This window comes from Agrilus planipennis, unplaced genomic scaffold (genome assembly GCF_000699045.2).
Source record: "Agrilus planipennis isolate EAB-ADULT unplaced genomic scaffold, Apla_2.0 scaffold6, whole genome shotgun sequence".
Classification (NCBI taxonomy): Eukaryota; Metazoa; Arthropoda; class Insecta; order Coleoptera; family Buprestidae; genus Agrilus; species Agrilus planipennis.
In genome coordinates this window covers 2,951,904-2,971,249 of record NW_020439302.1, presented here as the reverse complement: position 1 = coordinate 2,971,249, position 19,346 = coordinate 2,951,904, and the positions used below count along the sequence as shown (strand labels likewise).

At 33.2% G+C, this 19,346-nt stretch overlaps 5 protein-coding genes across 7 annotated transcripts; 2 read left to right on the top strand and 3 right to left on the bottom strand.

The window, feature by feature from the left end:
- Positions 1 to 155: 155 nt before the first annotated feature.
- LOC108732835 lies at positions 156 to 5,602 on the bottom strand. 2 transcript variants are annotated; one of them, XM_018463819.1, is made up of 5 exons: positions 5,353 to 5,602; positions 4,890 to 5,294; positions 4,614 to 4,829; positions 1,677 to 4,545; positions 156 to 1,133 (listed from the first exon to the last, which is right to left on the bottom strand). In XM_018463819.1, exons 1-5 carry the CDS (start codon positions 5,509 to 5,511, stop codon positions 379 to 381), a joined length of 4,404 nt encoding a protein of 1,467 aa, XP_018319321.1. In that variant the 5' UTR covers positions 5,512 to 5,602; the 3' UTR covers positions 156 to 378. The 2 variants fall into 2 exon arrangements, with proteins under 2 accessions (XP_018319321.1, XP_018319326.1); XM_018463824.1 differs by lacking the exon at positions 5,353 to 5,602 and having other exon boundaries at positions 4,890 to 5,074; positions 5,139 to 5,227.
- A 404-nt stretch (positions 5,603 to 6,006) lies between these two features.
- LOC108744693 (RING-type E3 ubiquitin-protein ligase PPIL2) lies at positions 6,007 to 7,781 on the bottom strand. Its single transcript, XM_018480589.2, has one exon. It carries the CDS (start codon positions 7,688 to 7,690, stop codon positions 6,140 to 6,142), a length of 1,551 nt encoding a protein of 516 aa, XP_018336091.1. The 5' UTR covers positions 7,691 to 7,781; the 3' UTR covers positions 6,007 to 6,139.
- Positions 7,782 to 8,003: 222 nt separating this feature from the next.
- On the top strand, positions 8,004 to 11,610 carry LOC108732648. The gene is made up of 6 exons (XM_025978470.1): positions 8,004 to 8,153; positions 8,207 to 8,381; positions 8,451 to 8,851; positions 8,944 to 9,060; positions 9,234 to 9,311; positions 9,372 to 11,610. The coding sequence occupies exons 1-6, from the start codon at positions 8,087 to 8,089 to the stop codon at positions 9,986 to 9,988; spliced, it is 1,455 nt and encodes a 484-aa protein (XP_025834255.1). The 5' UTR covers positions 8,004 to 8,086; the 3' UTR covers positions 9,989 to 11,610.
- Positions 11,602 to 13,219, bottom strand: LOC108732641 (peroxisome assembly protein 12). The gene is made up of 6 exons (XM_018463551.2): positions 12,940 to 13,219; positions 12,781 to 12,889; positions 12,306 to 12,714; positions 12,102 to 12,249; positions 11,863 to 11,948; positions 11,602 to 11,806 (listed from the first exon to the last, which is right to left on the bottom strand). The coding sequence occupies exons 1-6, from the start codon at positions 13,057 to 13,059 to the stop codon at positions 11,692 to 11,694; spliced, it is 987 nt and encodes a 328-aa protein (XP_018319053.1). The 5' UTR covers positions 13,060 to 13,219; the 3' UTR covers positions 11,602 to 11,691.
- Positions 13,220 to 13,830: 611 nt separating this feature from the next.
- LOC108732756 (coronin-6) lies at positions 13,831 to 19,340 on the top strand. Of its 2 annotated transcripts, none has more exons than XM_018463718.2 (9): positions 13,831 to 13,992; positions 14,397 to 14,594; positions 16,155 to 16,440; positions 16,495 to 16,659; positions 16,726 to 16,945; positions 17,008 to 17,170; positions 17,297 to 17,563; positions 17,623 to 17,848; positions 17,952 to 19,340. In XM_018463718.2, the coding sequence occupies exons 2-8, from the start codon at positions 14,397 to 14,399 to the stop codon at positions 17,809 to 17,811; spliced, it is 1,488 nt and encodes a 495-aa protein (XP_018319220.1). In that variant the 5' UTR covers positions 13,831 to 13,992; the 3' UTR covers positions 17,812 to 17,848; positions 17,952 to 19,340. The 2 variants fall into 2 exon arrangements, with proteins under 2 accessions (XP_018319220.1, XP_018319227.1); XM_018463725.2 differs by lacking the exon at positions 13,831 to 13,992 and adding an exon at positions 14,067 to 14,151.
- Positions 19,341 to 19,346: the final 6 nt, after the last annotated feature.

The window sequence follows — 19,346 nt, the reverse complement described above, 5'->3', positions numbered from 1 at the left end:
TTAATAAATAATTTTAAAAAATAATTTTTCGTAATTTTTTTGCGTTTTAACGGAAGAAAAATCGGTTAATGTTAAATATACAGGGTGTATGCCAATTTTGTTTTATATGTGTATATGTCAAAATATTACCTCAGTGTAACTTTTGTTTTTATTTATTTCCTTTTTTTTACAAAGATCAAGTAGGCACACTGCATAATGCAATATTTAATGGCAAATATATTTTTATATTAGAAAATTAGTAAATAATAATGTCTATTAAAGTAGGCACACAGTTAAAGCTTCAACAACATTGAAATATATAGAGCGTATATCAGGTCGAGATAAATAATTTTTTTGTGTTTTCTTTGTTGTTGATGGTTGATTCCATGGAAATGGCGTCTAGTGACTTTTTGTTTTGAGAAAAACCAACTTTTGGCTCACTGTTGGTTTTTCTTTTGTTTTTTTTTGCGATTCGGCGACCATTTTGTCCTGAAAAATATTCGTGGAAGCTCGATTAGAAGCCAATGACAAATCTTGTGGTGATTTTCCAACTTTTTTTGGTCCCGTATTCTTTTCTTGTTCTAATAGTCGTCTCTCGCTCGGACTCTTGGCAGTAATAGCTTCAATTAAATTTTCAAACATGCAGTTGCTGTTTTTGATCATGCTTTTTATTTTATTGTTGTTTCTGATGGATTTATTTTTTGTTTTTGGTTTGCTGCCTTTGTTACTAATAGCAGAATCATCTTTTACCGATTCGTCCATATTAGTTTGAGCTTTTTTACGAGTTAGATTTTCTTTTGGATTGGTATTTGTCGTGGGGCTGTTAGTTCTTTTTATTTTGGTTTGAGACGAGTCTTTGCTATTGAAGTTACTTGGTTTTTTTGGAGCCAGTTTTTCGACATTTTTAGTAACCTTTCCCTTATCCAAATCAACATCTGCTTCTTCGTCTATTGTGGGACATGATTTTGAAAACACTTCGTGCTTAATCTTACTTCTTTTTAGGCCATTCGTTTGGATTAAGTTTTCGCTTTTACATTCGGCGGACATTGTAGACAATTCTCTCATACTGTTTTCATCAGAATTAGCGTCTTTTTCAGGCCGTGTAGTTTTGTTATCTGTTATTTCGTTTGAAGCTATTTTTAGAGCTTCTTTATCTGAAGATGTGCAAATAAAAATTCATTAGGCAATTTTAATGTTATTTAAAATTAAAATTCGGTAGGCACCTATTTTAAGAAGGATTCTAAATTACATGTGAGAAAAATGTAGAAGAATTACCTATTTCGCAAAATCATTGACGATTTTTATTGTATAAAAAAGGGGATGATTGATTATTATTTTATAATATATTCCTGCAAATGTTTTTAAAAATTGATTTGTAAAGTGTGCTGCCCGCATTGGTTCCCGCAAATTGGACTAATGGCTGCCCTGTCAGCCCCTGCTGTGATAGACTTAAGTATTTGAAAATGGTTCAGCGGTTATAACGCTCGCTTGGCATGCAGGCGACCCGGGTTCTGCTCTCGGTTGATTTACTACTTTTTTTTTCGTGTTTTATTTTTTTGGTTTGTCCGATAGCGAAGACAGTCGAATTTTATAAAGCGATATTGTAAGTGAATGGATTTAGTGACGGAAATCAAAGCGAAACGAAAGCTGAAGGATAAGGCGGAAGACAATTTAATTTAATAGTTTAAATTTCTTACCATCTTCTATTTTTTCTGTGCTGGCTTTACGTTTTCCAGACTTAACTTTTTCTTTACTTTGACTTTTTTCTTCTTGATATTCGAAAGATACAATAGAAATATCTTCGCTGTTGCTTCGCGAGCGGCTTCGACTTTCCATCGGTTCCCTTTTCCCTTTATTAGCTTTATGCACTTTTCTTATTATCGACATATATTCATAATCACCATTATTATTATTATTAGTTTTTTTATTTTTACCGTCATGTATGTTGCTGCTTCCTGGTTTCTCTTTGACGCGTAAAATTTTCGAAACCTTTAGATCTCCACTGTGTGGGGATGATCCATGATCGCTTCTGCTCTTTCGTGTCTTTTGTTGTCCTTTTTCATCTTTTTCATTCGACTTTTGTTCGTGATGGTTGCTCTCCTTCAATGACAAGACGATATTGTTCAGTTTTTCGGAGCAACAACTCAGTTTTGTGATTAAATCTTCCTTGCTAACACGTATAGTATTTAGTTCGTCTAAATCTATTAGTGACTGTTTATTGTCGTCCTTCACAGAGGAACAGGGTTCCAGCTTTCCGAGGAGTTCTTTGTAAGCACATTTGGCGTCCCTGGTGAATATAGTCAGCCCTCTGTATTGTCTTATATAGTCCCTTATGCTCCTCCAATCGAAATGGTCATCTTTAGTGGGGCTGTTTATCACAGACGTTAGCACCCGAAATATGTTCGTAATATATTTTTCGTTTGGTTTCGTTTGGGGTGAGTTTAGACATTGAATTTTGAAAAAGTTGATTATGTTATCGGAAAATTGGACTTCGTCGTCCTGTAGGAACTTTTCAGCCCTGTATTTTTCGACTTTCAGTAGCTCGTGGTTGTTATAGAATGTTGTCAGTAATTCCAATGCCAGGATTCGCTTGATCATTTTAATATCTGGTTTGAAACCGTAAATGTACAAATTTGGAACCACGTACAAGACACAGATCCACTTTTGCTTGAAAATTGACTTGAAAACACTAAACACATTTGACGTTTCTTTACTGTTGAAGAACGATTCCAAAGCTATTGTTAATGTTCTTGTGAGTTTTTGGTTCAATTTCCTTTTCGTTGGTTCTGGGGCTGCTTCTGTCGAATTTATTAGGGTCGAGCACTTGATGATGAACTGGCATGATTTGCAAATTTCGGCTGTTGTGTGTTTGAACTGGTTTTCCTCGTTTGCTTTGTCCAAAAGTGCTCTTAAAAAGTTGCTGAGATCTGTACTTGTCAGACCTTCAAACGAATTGAATTTCCTGAGGGATGTGAGGGTTTTGAAGCAATTTTTCAAACGACCGTTGAGTGTTTCGCAGTCGTTCATTTTTGCAGTCGCTTCGAGTGAATTTATTAAAGTAGCCAAAATATTCAAACAGGCTGTCAAGTTGCAATTAGTAGAAATATAAGAGTCTAAAATGGTTACTGCGTATTCCTTAAGGATCACCATAGCTTTTGTAGTTGAATTATCTCCTATGACGTTTGTGTTTGAAACTTTTAATGTTTCGAAGACTTGCTGGGCATATTTTCGATATTTTTGAAACTGATTTCCTTTGATTGCTTCTTTAATTATTTCGTTCTCATTATCGTAAATGTTGAATTCTTGTTCGTTGAATTCGGTGTAATGGGGTGAATTGTCATAAGAGGCGTCTAATATGGGCAGTAATTTTCGTACAGTACCATACGTGACAAATTCATTCAAATATCCACTCATACAATAGACCGATTTTTGTATAAAATCCGAATGGTAAGTTAATAACACCAACAACAAGTCCATAACAATTTCGTTCACCCAAGCGCTTTGTGCTTTGCTTTTGATTTTCTGGTAACTGAGTAAGATCTCTTGGAGGCATGCGATCGCCATTTCCTCACCAGTTAAAAGATACAAAGTCATTTGCAATATTAAAGTTTGAAAGAAGAGATTCGCGGGTTCATTTGTTTTTATTTTTCCCTCTGTTGCATTTATAAACTCATTAACGGTCTTCCACATTTCCAACGTTTCGGGGGGTAGTTTAATGCGAAGGTTAATATTTAGATCGAGTTGATAAGTCAACACTTTGACGTACTTGAAAATTGCCGAGAAGGTGGAACGTTGCTGTTCTAGATTTGGTAATTTTAAGTTGAGAGACGTGTAAAATAATTCTCGAAGAAAATCTGAAAGTTGCGGGTCGATATTTTCAACGGAATTATCGTCAATAAATCCGCGATGAATTAAAAATCTCATTTGTTCAGTTCTCCAATCAAATTCTTCAGAGACTGCTGGATGAGCTAGCAATTGGACAAAAGCATTCGAAGCGTGCCTTTTTTCGTCCAGGGTCCAGGGAGAATCGACCTTAGCTTTATTTTCTTTTTTTATGTTTTCCGTCACAATCTTTTTGTACAGATTTGATAATTCTTTAACGCCCTCGGTATGCAGGATCGACGTCATGCCGCGGACAATTTTTACGTCAAAATAATTGTCTATTAGCAGATCACCGGGGTACAGCAAAAGCTTTTTAAGTAGCGCCACTTTGTACTGGTCCAGTATATAAGAATTTCTAAACACGGTCAACAGGGTTTCGAAAAATTCGTTAACTCTTGCAACGGCTTTCGGATAATCAGGATCGCTGGTGTTCGGAGTTCGAAAGTGGTGTTGAAGTTGCAACATGAAATTGTACTGTAGAAGCTCGGTGAGTAAAGACAAATCGTCAAGGGCTCGTATGATATTGGTCAAAATGACCGAAACCGCTACGAGTTTGTTAAGACTTTGTTCTTCCAAACAATGGTCCAATTGGTAAACGAAATATATCAAGACAACCGAATTTGCTATTTCATTACTTACAACAGAATATACAGGGTGATTCAATTGGTCGTACGATGAAACGTCCTATAAAGACGTATATTATTTATATTAAAAAGGGTGAGATAAAAGAAAGAATGACAGTGACCATTTACCAAAAGTTTTGTGCAGAGGTACTTCATATTATCCGCTGAAAATAATTCAGAATTGTTCAATATTTTGATCGAGCTACAGGCGTTAATTACGTCAGGAAATCGGCGTTTGGCTATGAAAATTAGATACAGGGTGTCTAAGTTTTGATCCAACCAAGGAACTACGATTTCTTGTTTCAATTTTGGCCACACCAATTTTGAAAAAGTGTCTTCATCGACCTAAAAGTTTTAAATACTTTATGTTTTCTCGTTTTATATTTATATATATCGTTTCTAAACCTGTTCGATAATGTCGGTGAAAAAGACCGAAGCAGCCAAAGAAAATCGTTCTTGTTTACTCCTGAAGGACAGTATTTTCTCAATGACATGTTTCTGACTCGATTCTGAATATCTAAAGAATGCACCAGATCGTACCAAAGCCCCGTAAGCCAAAAGTTCGCCCATGAAGGCATTAGAAACGTCTTCTGATGAATTCGAATTCATATAAATTAATTTAGTACTAGAACAATCTTTGTAATGATGTATTACACTTTCTATGCAACTTCTGATTTGTTCAAATGATACGTTCTTGTACTGGTGCAACAGAGTAGCTAACAGGATGTAGTACTCTGATCGAACGACTTTATTAGAGGATGTTAGCCCAGTAATTATTTTTTTAAAGACGCTTTCTAAATCGCCAGCTTCCTAAACGCAAATAAATAAATTATTATTAATGTAGTATTGACTTTTAGATACCTCTTACGGCCACGTTATCTCCGTTTTCTAGATTGGGAGGTAAGGAAGGATGCATTTTTTCTCTGAGGGATTTTTTTGATAAGCATAGGGAGGGGTACAAATTCGGAATCGATAGTCCATGCTTTCCTGATAATTCGTGTTTGATATTGGTCATTTCTTTTGCCATGTTTCATATTACTTCTAAATTTTGAAAATTTAAATTTTGTGACGTGACGTTTAAATCAATCATTTTTTTCAAGGATGGTCCTTTTTAATTAATATTATTCATAGATAATATTAAAGAAACTTCGACTACTGATTCTTTACACTCATGTGGGACACACTATGTGTATCATTTGGGACATCTAGTAGATATAAAAATATTCGGGAAATTCCATAATACACTTCATTCTTTACTTTAATATAAAAACATTCAATAAAAACCTTTTTGTTCACCGTGTACTGTAAACAAATTAAACCCTAAATAAAACATCCGGGGAATCCCATAATACGCTCATACGAGACCTACTGTATATACCACATGATTCCCATTAGCCATGACCGTACTGTATATAAATATGAAAAGAAGCGGGAGTAGAACGAGGTTTTTTGTAATTAAAAAACATTTTCATTGTCTTTCTTTTATAAATTTATTATTACAGAATTTAATACAAATTATGTACAGTTAAAACTTATTTAAACCTGTTTTGTTAGTTATCTTATGTTAAAAAAGGACGTTCTATATTTAAAAATATTTTTATTCTCAAAAATGTACAAATTAAATCTTTACATGACCAAAAAGTCTTATAAATAATCTACCATTTACTAAAATCGAAATTGTAAGCTCCTTCTTTCTTCTTTTTCTTTGTCAATGTCACATTTGAAGGATCTTCTTTATCCTTCTTTAATATTTTAGGGTTTATATATTTTCCTACGCCTTCTTTAAATGGTTTTAACTCAATTTTCTTTTGTACTACTTTCTTTTCAGCTTCTATTTTATCAACAGCAGCTTGCACCTCCCTCTCTTTAGCAAGCTGTTCATCGGCCTCATCGTAAGGATTTACAAAGACTTGAGCATTCAATAAAACAATATCTTCAATTGGCCTGTCTTTATTGTCCACTTCTATTCTTTCCATTTCATTTAATGTTTCTACTCCTCCAACAACTTTACCAAAAACTGTGTGTTTGTTGTCCAAATGTTTACAGGAACGATAGGTAATGAAAAATTGAGATCCATTGGTGTTTGGTCCTGAATTGGCCATGGAAAGGACCCCTCTTCCCGTATGTAGTAGATTGGGTTTGAATTCGTCTTCGAATTTCGTGTTCCATATCGATTCGCCCCCTTTGCCTGTGTTCGTGGGGTCGCCACCCTGTATAATAAAGTTCCTTATCGACCTGAAAAACTTTGTGCCATTATAATAACCATTTTCGCAGTGTTTAATGAAGTTTTCACAGGTCTTTGGAACAACATCACAGTACAATTCCAAATTGAGGAAACCTAAATTTGTTACTAAACGCACATATCCCTTTTTTTTAACCCTTTCATATCTTACAACATCTTCATGCTTAATGGCTGCTTCATGGGTTAATACTGGTTCCATTACAGTTGATGTAAATCCAGCAGCGACAGCCCCGGTTGAATAATGGGCAGCATTAAACTTGTCTGCTTTCTCTGAGACTTTGTTGGCAGGATGAATTTTGATTGTAGGCTCAACATAGTCCCTTTCTAGTTCTTCTAATGTATGCCTGGTTTCTGTATTCATTTTATTAATACGTGCTTGAGGATCAGATTTTTCCAAAAGCTCTTCCTCAGTCTCTACTCTAAGGTTGTTTTTAACATGATGAAATAAAGAAATATTAAATTTTTGCAAGTTGTTTGGATCCTGTAAGACTATTATATCTTTTCTGTCAAATAGCTGATCCGTAATCAGATCCTTCCAGTTTTTGTTTTTGATATTAAGTTCTTCAATTGCTTCCATTGAAAAAACATTTCCTGTGGTAGCTATAGCTGCTATGTGGGTGCTGTTTGTAAAGTTTTTGAATAAAACTGGACAATGATAGTCTCCTTCTGCATCTTTGAATATGTTTAATTTAGTCAAAGACTTGACGTCCAGTGGTTGACCTGTAACAGGGTTTATTTTAAACTTCTTAAGAAAAGGTATAAGGGCTTGTAGGTCGAATATATTTCCATGTCTGTCGCAGTAAGGGGTTTCAAATGGTTGTAAGGATAAGCAGCAATGATCAAAAGGTAATCTCCTAAAGGAACTGGTATCATTTTCGTTTTTACTTTTCTTTCCACCATATAACGTTGTCCATTCTGTGTAAGTTAAATACATTTTATCTTTTTGGTGCTGTCTTTTCCCCATTTTGGATTAATTTACACCACACGATATTTATTAAATTTATTGTTATTTAAAAATGTTTAAACATAAACTTATAACCTCTTTGACGTTTTTAAACGTCTTTTCCCATTGGCTATAAGTAGTGAGCTAGTTCAAAATTTCAAAATTTATAAAGCTGCATTTCTTTTACTTTTAATGAGACTGATAATTATTAAAATAATTACTTCGTTAATTTAATAAATCTTATAGACATTTAGTTAAATATTGCTTTAATTTAAAAACTGTTGAATTAACATAACAATTTCTAGAAGTTGGTGTTATTTTATATGTAATGGGCAGCATGAGCCAATGAGCATAAAAAATGGCGTTGTTTGATGTTGATTTGTCCTTTTTAAAAAATATTTAATTATAATTTAAAAAATGATTCCAAATACGGGGTTACTATTAAGTAACATATTCGTACTATCTTTCCTTAGTTTTATAAAGTGTAAGTGTCTCCAGTTTTGTGTATTAATTGTGGTTATTATCAATAATTTGTAGGTGAACTCTTCCTTCAAATAAACCAAATAAAATATGATAACGAAAAGGATATTAAAGGGGCAGTAGTTGAAGTGTTTGGCTCAAATATAACTCTAAAATGCGAAATTGTTAACGACATACAAAATGAGACTTATGATGATCACCTCTTGTGGGTGAAAAATGAAGGCAGTTTAAGGTACGTATAGAGATTTTATTAGTCCTTTGTGGGTATTATTTTATTTTGTTATATCTTTTTTTTTACTAGATTTAAGAATGAAAATGACCTACGCTTTTTGGCTAAGCATTCAAAGAAACTTAATCAGTATATTAAGAATGGAGAAGCAAATAGAGCAATTTTGCACTTTGACAACTTCTCAAAGAGACATGAAGGACTGTATGCTTGTATAAGTCTGAAGTATATGCTTTTCAAAGTTATTGAACTGAAAGAGGATGATTTTGAGAAGACAATTGTACAACTTATGGATAGTATTGAGGGTTATCCTGTTGATAAACAGCAAAGGACTTTTAGGTTTTGTAACCAACATATGTTTACATGTGTCCTTAGTACAGCCTGCATAAACTATCATTATGTATGTGATGGGAAAAAGGATTGCAGTGATGGATCAGATGAAACATCATTACAATGTAATGGAGATCCATGTGAAGGTATGTTGCATTTTAATTTCACATTCTGAATTGATTTTAATGGTACAGCAGAAATATAATAGTAAATTTCTTTGTATATAAAATTCCAAAAGGCAAAATTCCTTGTGAAGATGGTCGTTGCATCCCTACAGATTGGTGTTGCGATATTCGTTTTGATACAAACTGTACTGTAAAAGTTAGACCTTCTTGCTGCCCTCCATTGATAGAGCGTAAGTTAATTTTAGTTTTAATGTATCCTGTGCTTATGTCTTTATTTTTTGTTTTGGTTAATTAATTAATCTCTTTTGTGGTCTCTTATTAAAATATTAAAGTGATATAAAGTAGTGCTGATGTATTGGAGAGAAAAGAGAACAAACTTATTACTTATAATGTTTTGTTATAGCAATAAGTTATGAAGAACAGATGAGAAAAAATGCCACAGTGAAGAGTAACAGCACTCGTTACCTTTTCATAACAATTTGTAAGTGTATGGACAAAAATTTTCTTTTTAATTCTTTTTTTGTAACAATTTCTGTTCTAGGCTTAATCAGCACGTTTTTGTCTGTCCTACTGCTCATTTTAATCCTGTCAAAAATATGCGGATTCGCTAGCAAATACTCGTATGACATGAGTTCAAGAAATATCATGTTCGGCTTGTCTCGACAGCGTCCCATTTTAGTCGATGGCACGATCGTTGCACGTCACAGTCGCAGACCACCAAGGGGCGAGTGTCAACATACTGAATGCGCTATTCGACGAGAATTCCTTCGTTCGTATTCGTGCTCTTACCGCCCTAATATGTCTGGTACTTCCCCTCAACGACACGACGTCGACCGCCAGAGCGACGTGCTAGATCCACTTCTGAATAGGGACTCCGCTTACGGAGACTTTGTACATATCATTGAAAGCGATCAGCCCCCTTCTTACGCCGAGGCAGTAAAAAACAGCTGCTCTGTTGGTCCATCTGTATCGTCCAGTTTCAGTGTTAATACTGGATCTCACTTGAAGGATTTTCGTTCGAGCAGCGACCCTCATTACAGTTTAGTCAATACTTCGAGCACTCCTCCGCCCCCATATTGCAGCACTGAGGCTTTACAGGACACCAACATGGAAGGATCTAATAGTAACAACGGTAATTGTAACAGGGACATTGTGTAAGTTCTACAAACTGGCGTCGTTTTTTAAACGCCACATTATCCTTAAAATGTTGAGGTTTGAGATTTAGTAAGGCATTTTATTTCTCAGAATTACGTTGCTTCTTGTTATTATACTCAGATCTTTCTGAAAATTAAGATTTCAATTAGTCGTTTATGAAGCGTCGATTTTGACGACGTATTTTCTGAAGATTCATAAATTTCTTCATTATTGTTGAAGTTGGGTACTGTTTTTCAGCGTCATACTTTTATTTTTTCATTGAGGTATTAGATAGTCGTTTATGAGAAGATTATATTATTTTCCTGAGGCGTTGATCAAGTTCAATTAAAATAGTGCAGTTTCTGAGCTTCTTATTGTCTCTTCTGTAAAAGTAGTGCTGTTATCTGTAGGTGTTTTGTCGAGACATTGTTATTAATTAACAAAAGAGCGTCATTTCTGAGCATAATATTGTTTTAGTCACTGTGACATTGTAGTATTTATAACAATTTATTGTTTAGAATAACGTGAATGAAGACTTTATTGACGTTTGATATAAAATGATGTTGTTTTTGAGCATCACAATACTAATAAGATTTATGTTGTTACGAATGCAGGGTCGTTTGAACAATTTTTAATAGAGAATGAATGAGGCTGCTAACGTGTAGGTTTTATAAAACTTTGAAGACTGTTAAGCTGTTATGTCGGAGCTGGCACGTGGTTTATCAGGTAACTTTCGAAATACATGTATTTTGAAAGTTAATAGTTAAAAATAATCGTAAAGTTATGACATATTTCCGTGGCTGTGTCAGCAGTTAATATGTATGTCTTAAGAATTATATTATATATATTATTACATATACAAAGTATAAGATATCTCTTCAATTATGATTATAGGATTAAAATGTAATGGTTCGGTTAAAAGTTTTGAAAGCAAGGTTTTAGAATTAATTTCGTAAGACGTTTTGTAACTTTTAGAGGCTGTACTATTGATTAATCAAAAATGAGAAGTGTGAAATATGTATAGTGAAAATTAATATTAATTAACAAAGTAATTGGCTATTTAAATATTAGCTCAAAATACAGTGAATATTCCAAAATCAATCAGTTATAATGTTTGAGAAACTTTTATCGTAAATAATTTTTAAATGTTGTAAATTTGCTCTTAAATGCATATTATATTTCATAAAAAATCGTTGGGAATGTGATATAATATGTTGTTAAGAGTTCTTCTTAGGGCTTTAACATGATGTTATGATATATCAGTCAAGTTAGTCGCAAATTAGATGAAAATAAGTTACATATCATACTCTCTAATTTTACAGTAATCACTGTAGAGTTGATCTGTTTGTTTTGAAATACGCTGTCAAGTGGCTGCTAATCAAGAGCTAAAAGAATATGAATTGATTACGTACATATCTGATTTGTAATAAATAACATATCAATTTGTTGAACTTAGAATTACTATTGGAAATTTTTACTGAAAGCATTTATTTGGCGCACGTTATATTACAATAATTCGTAATAAACCTTGCAATTTGTTGACCAACTTATATAGTAATTAAGTATTATTTTGTAAGATATACATTACTGTTATAGTTAAGGTAAGGTACGCACTGCTGAAGTTGAAATAAACAATATTTTTCGGATTTAGACTTCATTAAAACCTTTTCACCTCATACAGTTAAAGATATACAACTTTTGTACTTAGCATTTATAAAATAATATCTTCATTGTGAATCATAAATTCGAACTAAATCAGTGGAATTTGCAGGCAAATTTGTAACAGGGCACTTTGGCGATTGCTTTAAATGATTTAGAATGCAGGGAAAACAGAAAACATACCTGTAAAAAAAAGTGTGATTTAAAGGGAATATAAAGCTTAATATTTTGAGATTTACCCTGACACTGGGAGGACAGTTGGAATTTTTTGTTTCTGTAAGCAAATAGGACATATCCCTTTGTATGTGTTCGATTTTTGATCATACTGCAAAAATATATTACATTGAAGAAATTGCATAATGTGTACATTAAGTTTGGATTTAATGTCTTTCACTTACAAAATGAAAAACAAATACAAGACTGATTTGAGTAAGAAAAGCATTTTCTTTTTCTTTGCTTATAAAAAATTATTACTGACCTCTGGAGGTGCAACTTTGGGAAGACTAGTCAAGTTGTAATTCATTTTTTCATCATTCCACACTTTTAAAAACTGTAGAAAAAAAGCTGATATTTCTAAAGCAGTGGCCAATCCATTGTGTAATATTCCAGAAACAATTTCCGATGCACTAAAATTTCATTTAAGTATTCAAAAGAACATGAGCAACTCATGTTTTATTTCTACCTAAGTTCTCCTTTGAATAATTGTGACCAAAAGTCAATAAAATCTAAGGTCTCTTCTGCATAAACAAGTTTGAGTTTAATAAGTAGCAATTCTGGCAACTGGACGTCAGTTCTGTTACCTATGTACTTTAAATACTGTACAAATGTCCACAAGTTCCAAAACATTTCACCTGAAGAATGAAGAAAAATTACAGACTTTTTACATTTTCTTTCAAATTCACTATGACAAGTGCCATCAAGTGTTTCTAAAGTGTATTGTTCAATTTTATTTTCTAATTTTCTTTTTAAATATGGAACACCAACTAAAACAATTAATGAATAGCATCTCTGGAGTGTCTTTAACTTGTGGACATTGTTATCAGAGACTGAGACTCTTTTAAGGCCATAAAAATACTCAGAAAAGGATGCATCTAAAATGGAAAGAAAGCATATGGCAATGAAATAAATGACTTTAAAAATAATTAATTATTAACGACCTCTCTTCCTTAAATAATTATATTCTAGGAGTCCTTTTAATATTAGAAATATTTCATCTGAATATCTTGGAATGTCTTTACATTTATTTGGAAAGCATGCAGCTAAAAACTTAAAGGAAATTACACATCATAATATTTGTGAGAAATTATTGATCCTACCTCTGCTACTTTATTAAAAGCAGGGTATAAAGTTGCATCTAAGGACTTCTGAGCAATTATTTCAAAAAGCGAAGGCCTTGCCTCACTCGTTGCTGTTAAATGAGCAGCTATTTCCGCCATGGCTTTAAAGCACAATGTTAATGATTTTAATTTATGACACACATTAGAACACTGAGTGTAAGAACTGAGATGTAAACATGATTTAATCGTTTTTAATAACTAAAAGAAATAAGTAGATAACATCTTGTTTGTAAATATACTTTTTGGTTAGGGTCATAGACAAGGTTAGAGTCATAGAGTCCGTTATCTATGGTTACAGCTCTGTCGAATAACATTTGAATAGTAGGGTGTATTCAAAAATAAAAAATAGTATTAAAATTAATATTTTGTCAATTTTAGCCAAAGTTAAAAAATTAATTGACAAATTACGTCACTCATAAACCAGCTCAACTTTCAGTGTTATATTATAGGAACGAAGAAGATTATTTTTTAATTACATATTTTTATTATTTTATACTAGTTCTTCCCCTTGCTCCCGGCCATTTTTATTGCTTCACTATGACGTAGTGTCGGCCATCATTCTTTTCTAATTGTTGTGGTTGACGGCCATCATTCTTTTTCAATTGTTGTCGCATTGTCACTGATGTCGGCCATTATGGTTTTTTAATAGATGTATATACTAATTACGTAATACTACTTTGTCCTTAAGTTTTAATCTTAATTCAATGTGTAGCGACTTATTATACAGTTTTTTTAAGAAAATGCTATTTATATTAGATTCTTTAGTAATCTTTCAACTGATTGATTGAACGCAACTAATATGAAAATTTGAACCCCTATTTCGCGTAGCTTCCTCCAGATGGTAGATAAGTAGAATGATTTTGACGTTTAAAATTTTCGCATATCCAAATATGGCCTTTTGCTTAGGTAGTGAGTGTTTTGGTGTTCTATTTAATAATTTTAGCAACTCAAATGTATATTTCATAAATTAAAAATTTTAATGTGATACTGGAATTAAATTTTAAATTATCATACTAAAGCCTACCAAATAAGGTAAGCTAATATAATACCTAATTATATTTAACGGTCAATTGGTAGGTTATGTTTTTATGTTATCATTTTTTAATCGCAAGTAGGGGACCTTTTGAATACCAAATAGATAGAAATACAAAGAAAATTAAACTTTAATTATTATATATAACTTGGATTCTGGTAAGCTACTTAAATTGTTTGTTTTTAAGCAATAGCTAATCGAATAGAAAAAGGGGGGCGAAATTAGCTACCAATTGCATATACCCTTATTTGTTAAATAATTCAGAAGTGGTGACATGTTTCTTGTTAAGTGTAGTTGTATGTTTTTTTTAATTTTGTCGTATTGGGACGTGAACGAAATTTTTTAGTTCAGTAGTTTGTTAACTTAAACTTATTATAATCTTTAGCATAAACTGTCTTTTCAGATGTCTTTTAGAGTAGTTAGAAGTTCAAAGTTTCGCCATGTGTATGGCACAGCACTCAAAAGGGAACAGTGCTATGATAATATAAGAGTCAGTAAAAGTTCATGGGATTCAACATTTTGTGCTGTTAACCCCAAGTTTTTGGCTATAATCGTTGAGAGTGCTGGAGGTGGTGCCTTTATTGTCCTTCCATTAAACAAAGTATGTTAATATATTCATAAATTTTATTTCTTTTAAGGAATGCTAATGGATATCATAGTTTGTGTTTAAAAGGTGCACAGGATGTTGATAATGCTTCCTGTTATCTGTTGTTAGATAAACAGAAGTTGTTGAATTTGTTATCATGAAATACTCCAATGAGCTTTGAAGCAGTGCTTCATGTGTTTTGTTATCACTTAAAAGCCTGCTTCAAAGTATAGCATTCATTAATTTTTTATGTTGTTGGTGGTGTTGTCTTCCTTTAAAAGATGATACTTATAAGTAAATATTTAATTGTTATATTATATTGTCTTTGAAATTGTTTACACATTAAAGTATGGCGTTCCGTTTATCATTTTGTATTTCGAATTGTTTGTAATAGTTGAAATACAATACCTGTGTGTAATATTAATTGTGCGAAATGATTGGAATTCAAAACGGTACGTCCATGAGGGAAATATGTATATTAATAATACTTGGGATATTCTTATTTAGAAGTGTTGCAAATTGTATAAATATTTTCGAATTTAACCACGAACGAGATGCGTTTATTTATAGTCAAGTTAAATTTGTATCGAGAGGTGGTATTAATAGCGTTTTTAGATGATGAACATGTAACAAGTCGCGCGTTAATTTTTTACTTTCCAATGAGATTGATTATATCCGACACATGCCAGAATTTCGACCTACTTATTAGAAATAATTTGGCTCGGACCGTCTGTTGTCTTTCGGGAAAATAATTTCGAAAATGCCTGGCATTTTCTCGTAAAACGCAAAAATTTTGGGATCGATAGCGACTTGCGAATTTTCCCACTTTCAAATACACCAAGTCGTGTGTTTTAAGTAGCGTGATTCTAAAAATTGCATTTAAAATGCTGGCATGCGAACTCCATCTCTAAAAATATCTGTCCCAACACTTTTTTATAATTTGTAATTGCTTGTACGTCACGGGGATTATGCCTTTAATCCAGTTTTGGGTTTTGTTTTTTCGTTTTAATCTTCCCCTGGAGTGAGTCACCGGCTCAGCTCTCGAATCTATTTATATAAAAGTGTTTGTTTGGACTTCTCCTATGCAGACTACAAGAATTTAAAGATTATTTTATTCATCCTGCTTCAAAGTTTGTTTTAAGTTTAAAATGTTTGGCACAGTTTAATTTTTTTCAGCGTCCTATTACGACCTTGACTTTACTTTTTTGTAATTCTCCTTTTTACCTTAAAATATTTACATTTGCTGTTAGTCAGTAAGTTGGTGCAACTTATTTAAAGACTGATAACAAAACATTATGGACTGTAAAGCTATAACATTTTTAATGTAAATTTTTAAGAAAGTATATAAAAAAAATAAAAGTACAAACACAGTTTATTTCACAAATTTATTAAGAGTTATAATGCAAACCTTAACGTAAAGTTTAAATAAATTTGTGAAACAAACTAAGTGTCTGTGTTTATTTAAATATATTTCGTTAAGTGATTATTATGTCTAGTTTGCATGTAATTCATTTAAATTTAGTGGAAAGTCACAGCTTTTTTTCTTAGACTTATATTTTAAATGGGGCTGTTTAGGTTGGCCGTATAGCAGCAGATCATCCGTTGGTAGGAGGCCATAAAGGCCCCGTTTTGGACATAGCTTGGTGTCCACACAACGACAATGTGATAGCTAGCGGTTCGGAAGACTGCGTGGTCAAAGTGTGGCACATCCCGGACGGGGGCCTAATCAAAACACTCACTGAACCTATCGTTGACCTCATCTATCATCAACGTAGGGTGGGACTGGTTCTCTGGCATCCAACTGCCCTCAATGTCTTACTCACTGCCGGTAGTGATAACCAAGTCGTAATATGGAATGTTGGTAAGTTATAGTAGAATATTTTTTTAATTCTATATTGAATGGTGTTCTTTTTAGGAACTGGAGAGGCTCTGGTCAATATCGATTGCCACCCTGATATCGTTTACAGTGCCTGCTTTAATTGGGATGGTTCGAAGTTGTTAACGACATGTAAAGACAAAAAGATTCGAATACTTAATCCAAGAACTGGAGAAGTCGAATCGGAGGGCATTTGCCATGAAGGTCGGCTTGATTGTTTCACCTTTTTTTTTTCATTTAATAATGTTAGGGTGATTACGACTGTTTTAGGTTCTAAAGCAACGAGGGCGATATTTTTAAGGCACGGTTTAATTTTCACGACTGGATTTTCGAAAATGTCCGAGAGACAGTACAGTTTGAGGGCACCCGATGCCGTCGGTGAGACCGTGGTCATGGTCGAATTGGACACGTCCAATGGTGTCATGTTTCCACTGTACGACGCCGATACCAACTTGGTGTATCTCTGTGGGAAAGGAGATTCTGTTATTAGGCATGTTTCCCTGTCCATTATAATAATTATTTACTTATTGGTAAACTGATGTTTTTTTGTAGGTACTTCGAAATAACACCGGAACCACCCTTTGTCCACTATATTAACACGTTCCAAACGCCCGATCCGCAACGAGGGATTGGAATGATGCCCAAACGTGGTTGTGATGTTAACTCATGTGAAATATCGAGATTTTATCGACTGAACAATTCAGGATTATGTCAGGTACAGATTTAGTTTATTTTGAACTATGCAAAACTAGTCGTAGGGACTAACAGGACTAGACTGTAAAAAAAGACCTTTTTATCGTCTCGCTATTTTAAATGTTAAGACGAGTGGTTTATTTTGAAGGTAATAACGATGACAGTTCCAAGAAAATCAGAACTTTTTCAAGAAGACTTGTATCCTGACACAGTTGGTGATACTGCGGCTCTTTCGGCGGAAGAATGGATGGAGGGCAAGGACGAGGAACCAATTTTGATATCGCTCAAAGAAGGCTACACACCACCTCAGTCAAAGGCTGCGATTTCGGTGAATAAACGAAGCAACCTTTTGGATAAGATCCCGCCCAAAGGGGCCAAAGGACAAGCTGCTGGGGCACAGGCTGCTGCTGTTTCGGTAATTTAATTACAAAGAAGAGAAGAGGAAATATTTGATTAAATTTATGCGTTTTTCAGGAAAAGGCGCTGCAGGACTTTGCAGACGAAATTCGGAAATTGAAGGCGATGATAGTGAAACACGAGAATAGAATAAGAGCGTTGGAGGCGCAGGCTGCACTTAATAAGACGGTACCAAATGTGGACGAGGACGGGCCGGGGGGTGACGGACTTAACGTGGCCCCCCAAATGGCTTCCGACGAGGTGTAACGAGCATCATACAAAAGTGAATTTTATTTAATTAATGGTGAGTTTTAATTGAATTGTGCTCAGAAAGAAATGATAAAATGATTCAAAAATTAATGATTTGTTTCGTGCCTTTTTTGTAAATTGATTTTTTCTTGTCCCAGGTTATCTTGTCGTGTAATTCTAACCCATCTCAGTGTACGTTTATTGCGAGTTTGTTTTCGACATGACATCATAGCCAGGTAATGATTGTGAAAATGCGTTTTTTAATCGAAAAAACGCCTCCTTCAACGCAACGGATTTAAATCGAAGATCATTCTCACTCAGCAATGACAAAAAATTTACTATTAAGCAATCCTGACTGATAATAATTGTTATAGAAACAAGTCAGTTTTATAGTTTAATTTATTACCACCCCCACCCGCCCATTATTATTATTATTATTATTGCAATATTTTTTTTATTATTACAATTAATGTCATACCATCATCATCGTTTATTGTAATTGTTATTACTGCTAATATTATCCTTACTTAACGATTGTAAATATGTATCTTGCAGGTTTATTGTTTGTTTTGTTCTTTGTTGTTCCCCGTTCCTCCCCCCCGAAAATTTTTAAGATCTCTGCTTATTATTTTAATTAATTAATTAATTGATTATTATTAGTTTTTTTAAACGTCATTATCTATCGATAAGTTTCACAGTGCTTGTTTTTGTTTTATAATTCCTGATAACTTGCTCAGTTGTACAATGGTGGTGCAGTTTTTTGATAAACATCACCTTTACAAACGTAAAAGAGAATTAACTATTCAATTGAAAATTTATTATATATTATTGTACTATTATGTATAATCTAATAATTATAGAAATACAATTTTAGGAGTAAAAATACTGTTGCTGAACCAAAAAGGAAAAAAATTATTTTTCGAAGTCGATGAGTAATTGCGTGTTTTTTTTTAATATTTAACGTTGTACAGGGTCTTCGGCTTTCGTTTTTTTAAGGTGTATTTAAATAGAAGCAGTTATTTATTTTTGAAAAAGGATAAGGAGCCTTTTTGGGTTTTATATTGTACCTACTCCTGAAAATGTACGTCGAATGATATTCATTTTGTTTTCATGTGTTCAGTTTCTTTCTTTTTGTGATTGTTACAGTTTTAACATGTGCTGCAATAGCTTGAATGTTTCATTATTTATCATGTTTAACGCCTCAACTGTCCGCAATACAATCACATATGTACTTGTAAGAAAGTTATTTGTGATTCGGATGTTTGTGTTGTATCATCACCTTCACCAGTGATAATTTTGTGTGCTACTACTAATCGTCCATTTTAACAACGAATGTTGATTTTAAAAGTGTTCCCGATTTTCTTTTGTATATACAAAAAATAGTTATTACAAGTAAAAAGATTCAAAATTTTCGAACGCTTCCTTCTTGATGCCTCTTTCTCAATTCTTTTTTTGGAAAGTGCTTTTCTGTAGTTTTATTTTGAGAGGCACAAAAAATAATCAAGGAAATGTGAAGCAATAAATGCCCAAAGTCAATATATATTTATAAATAT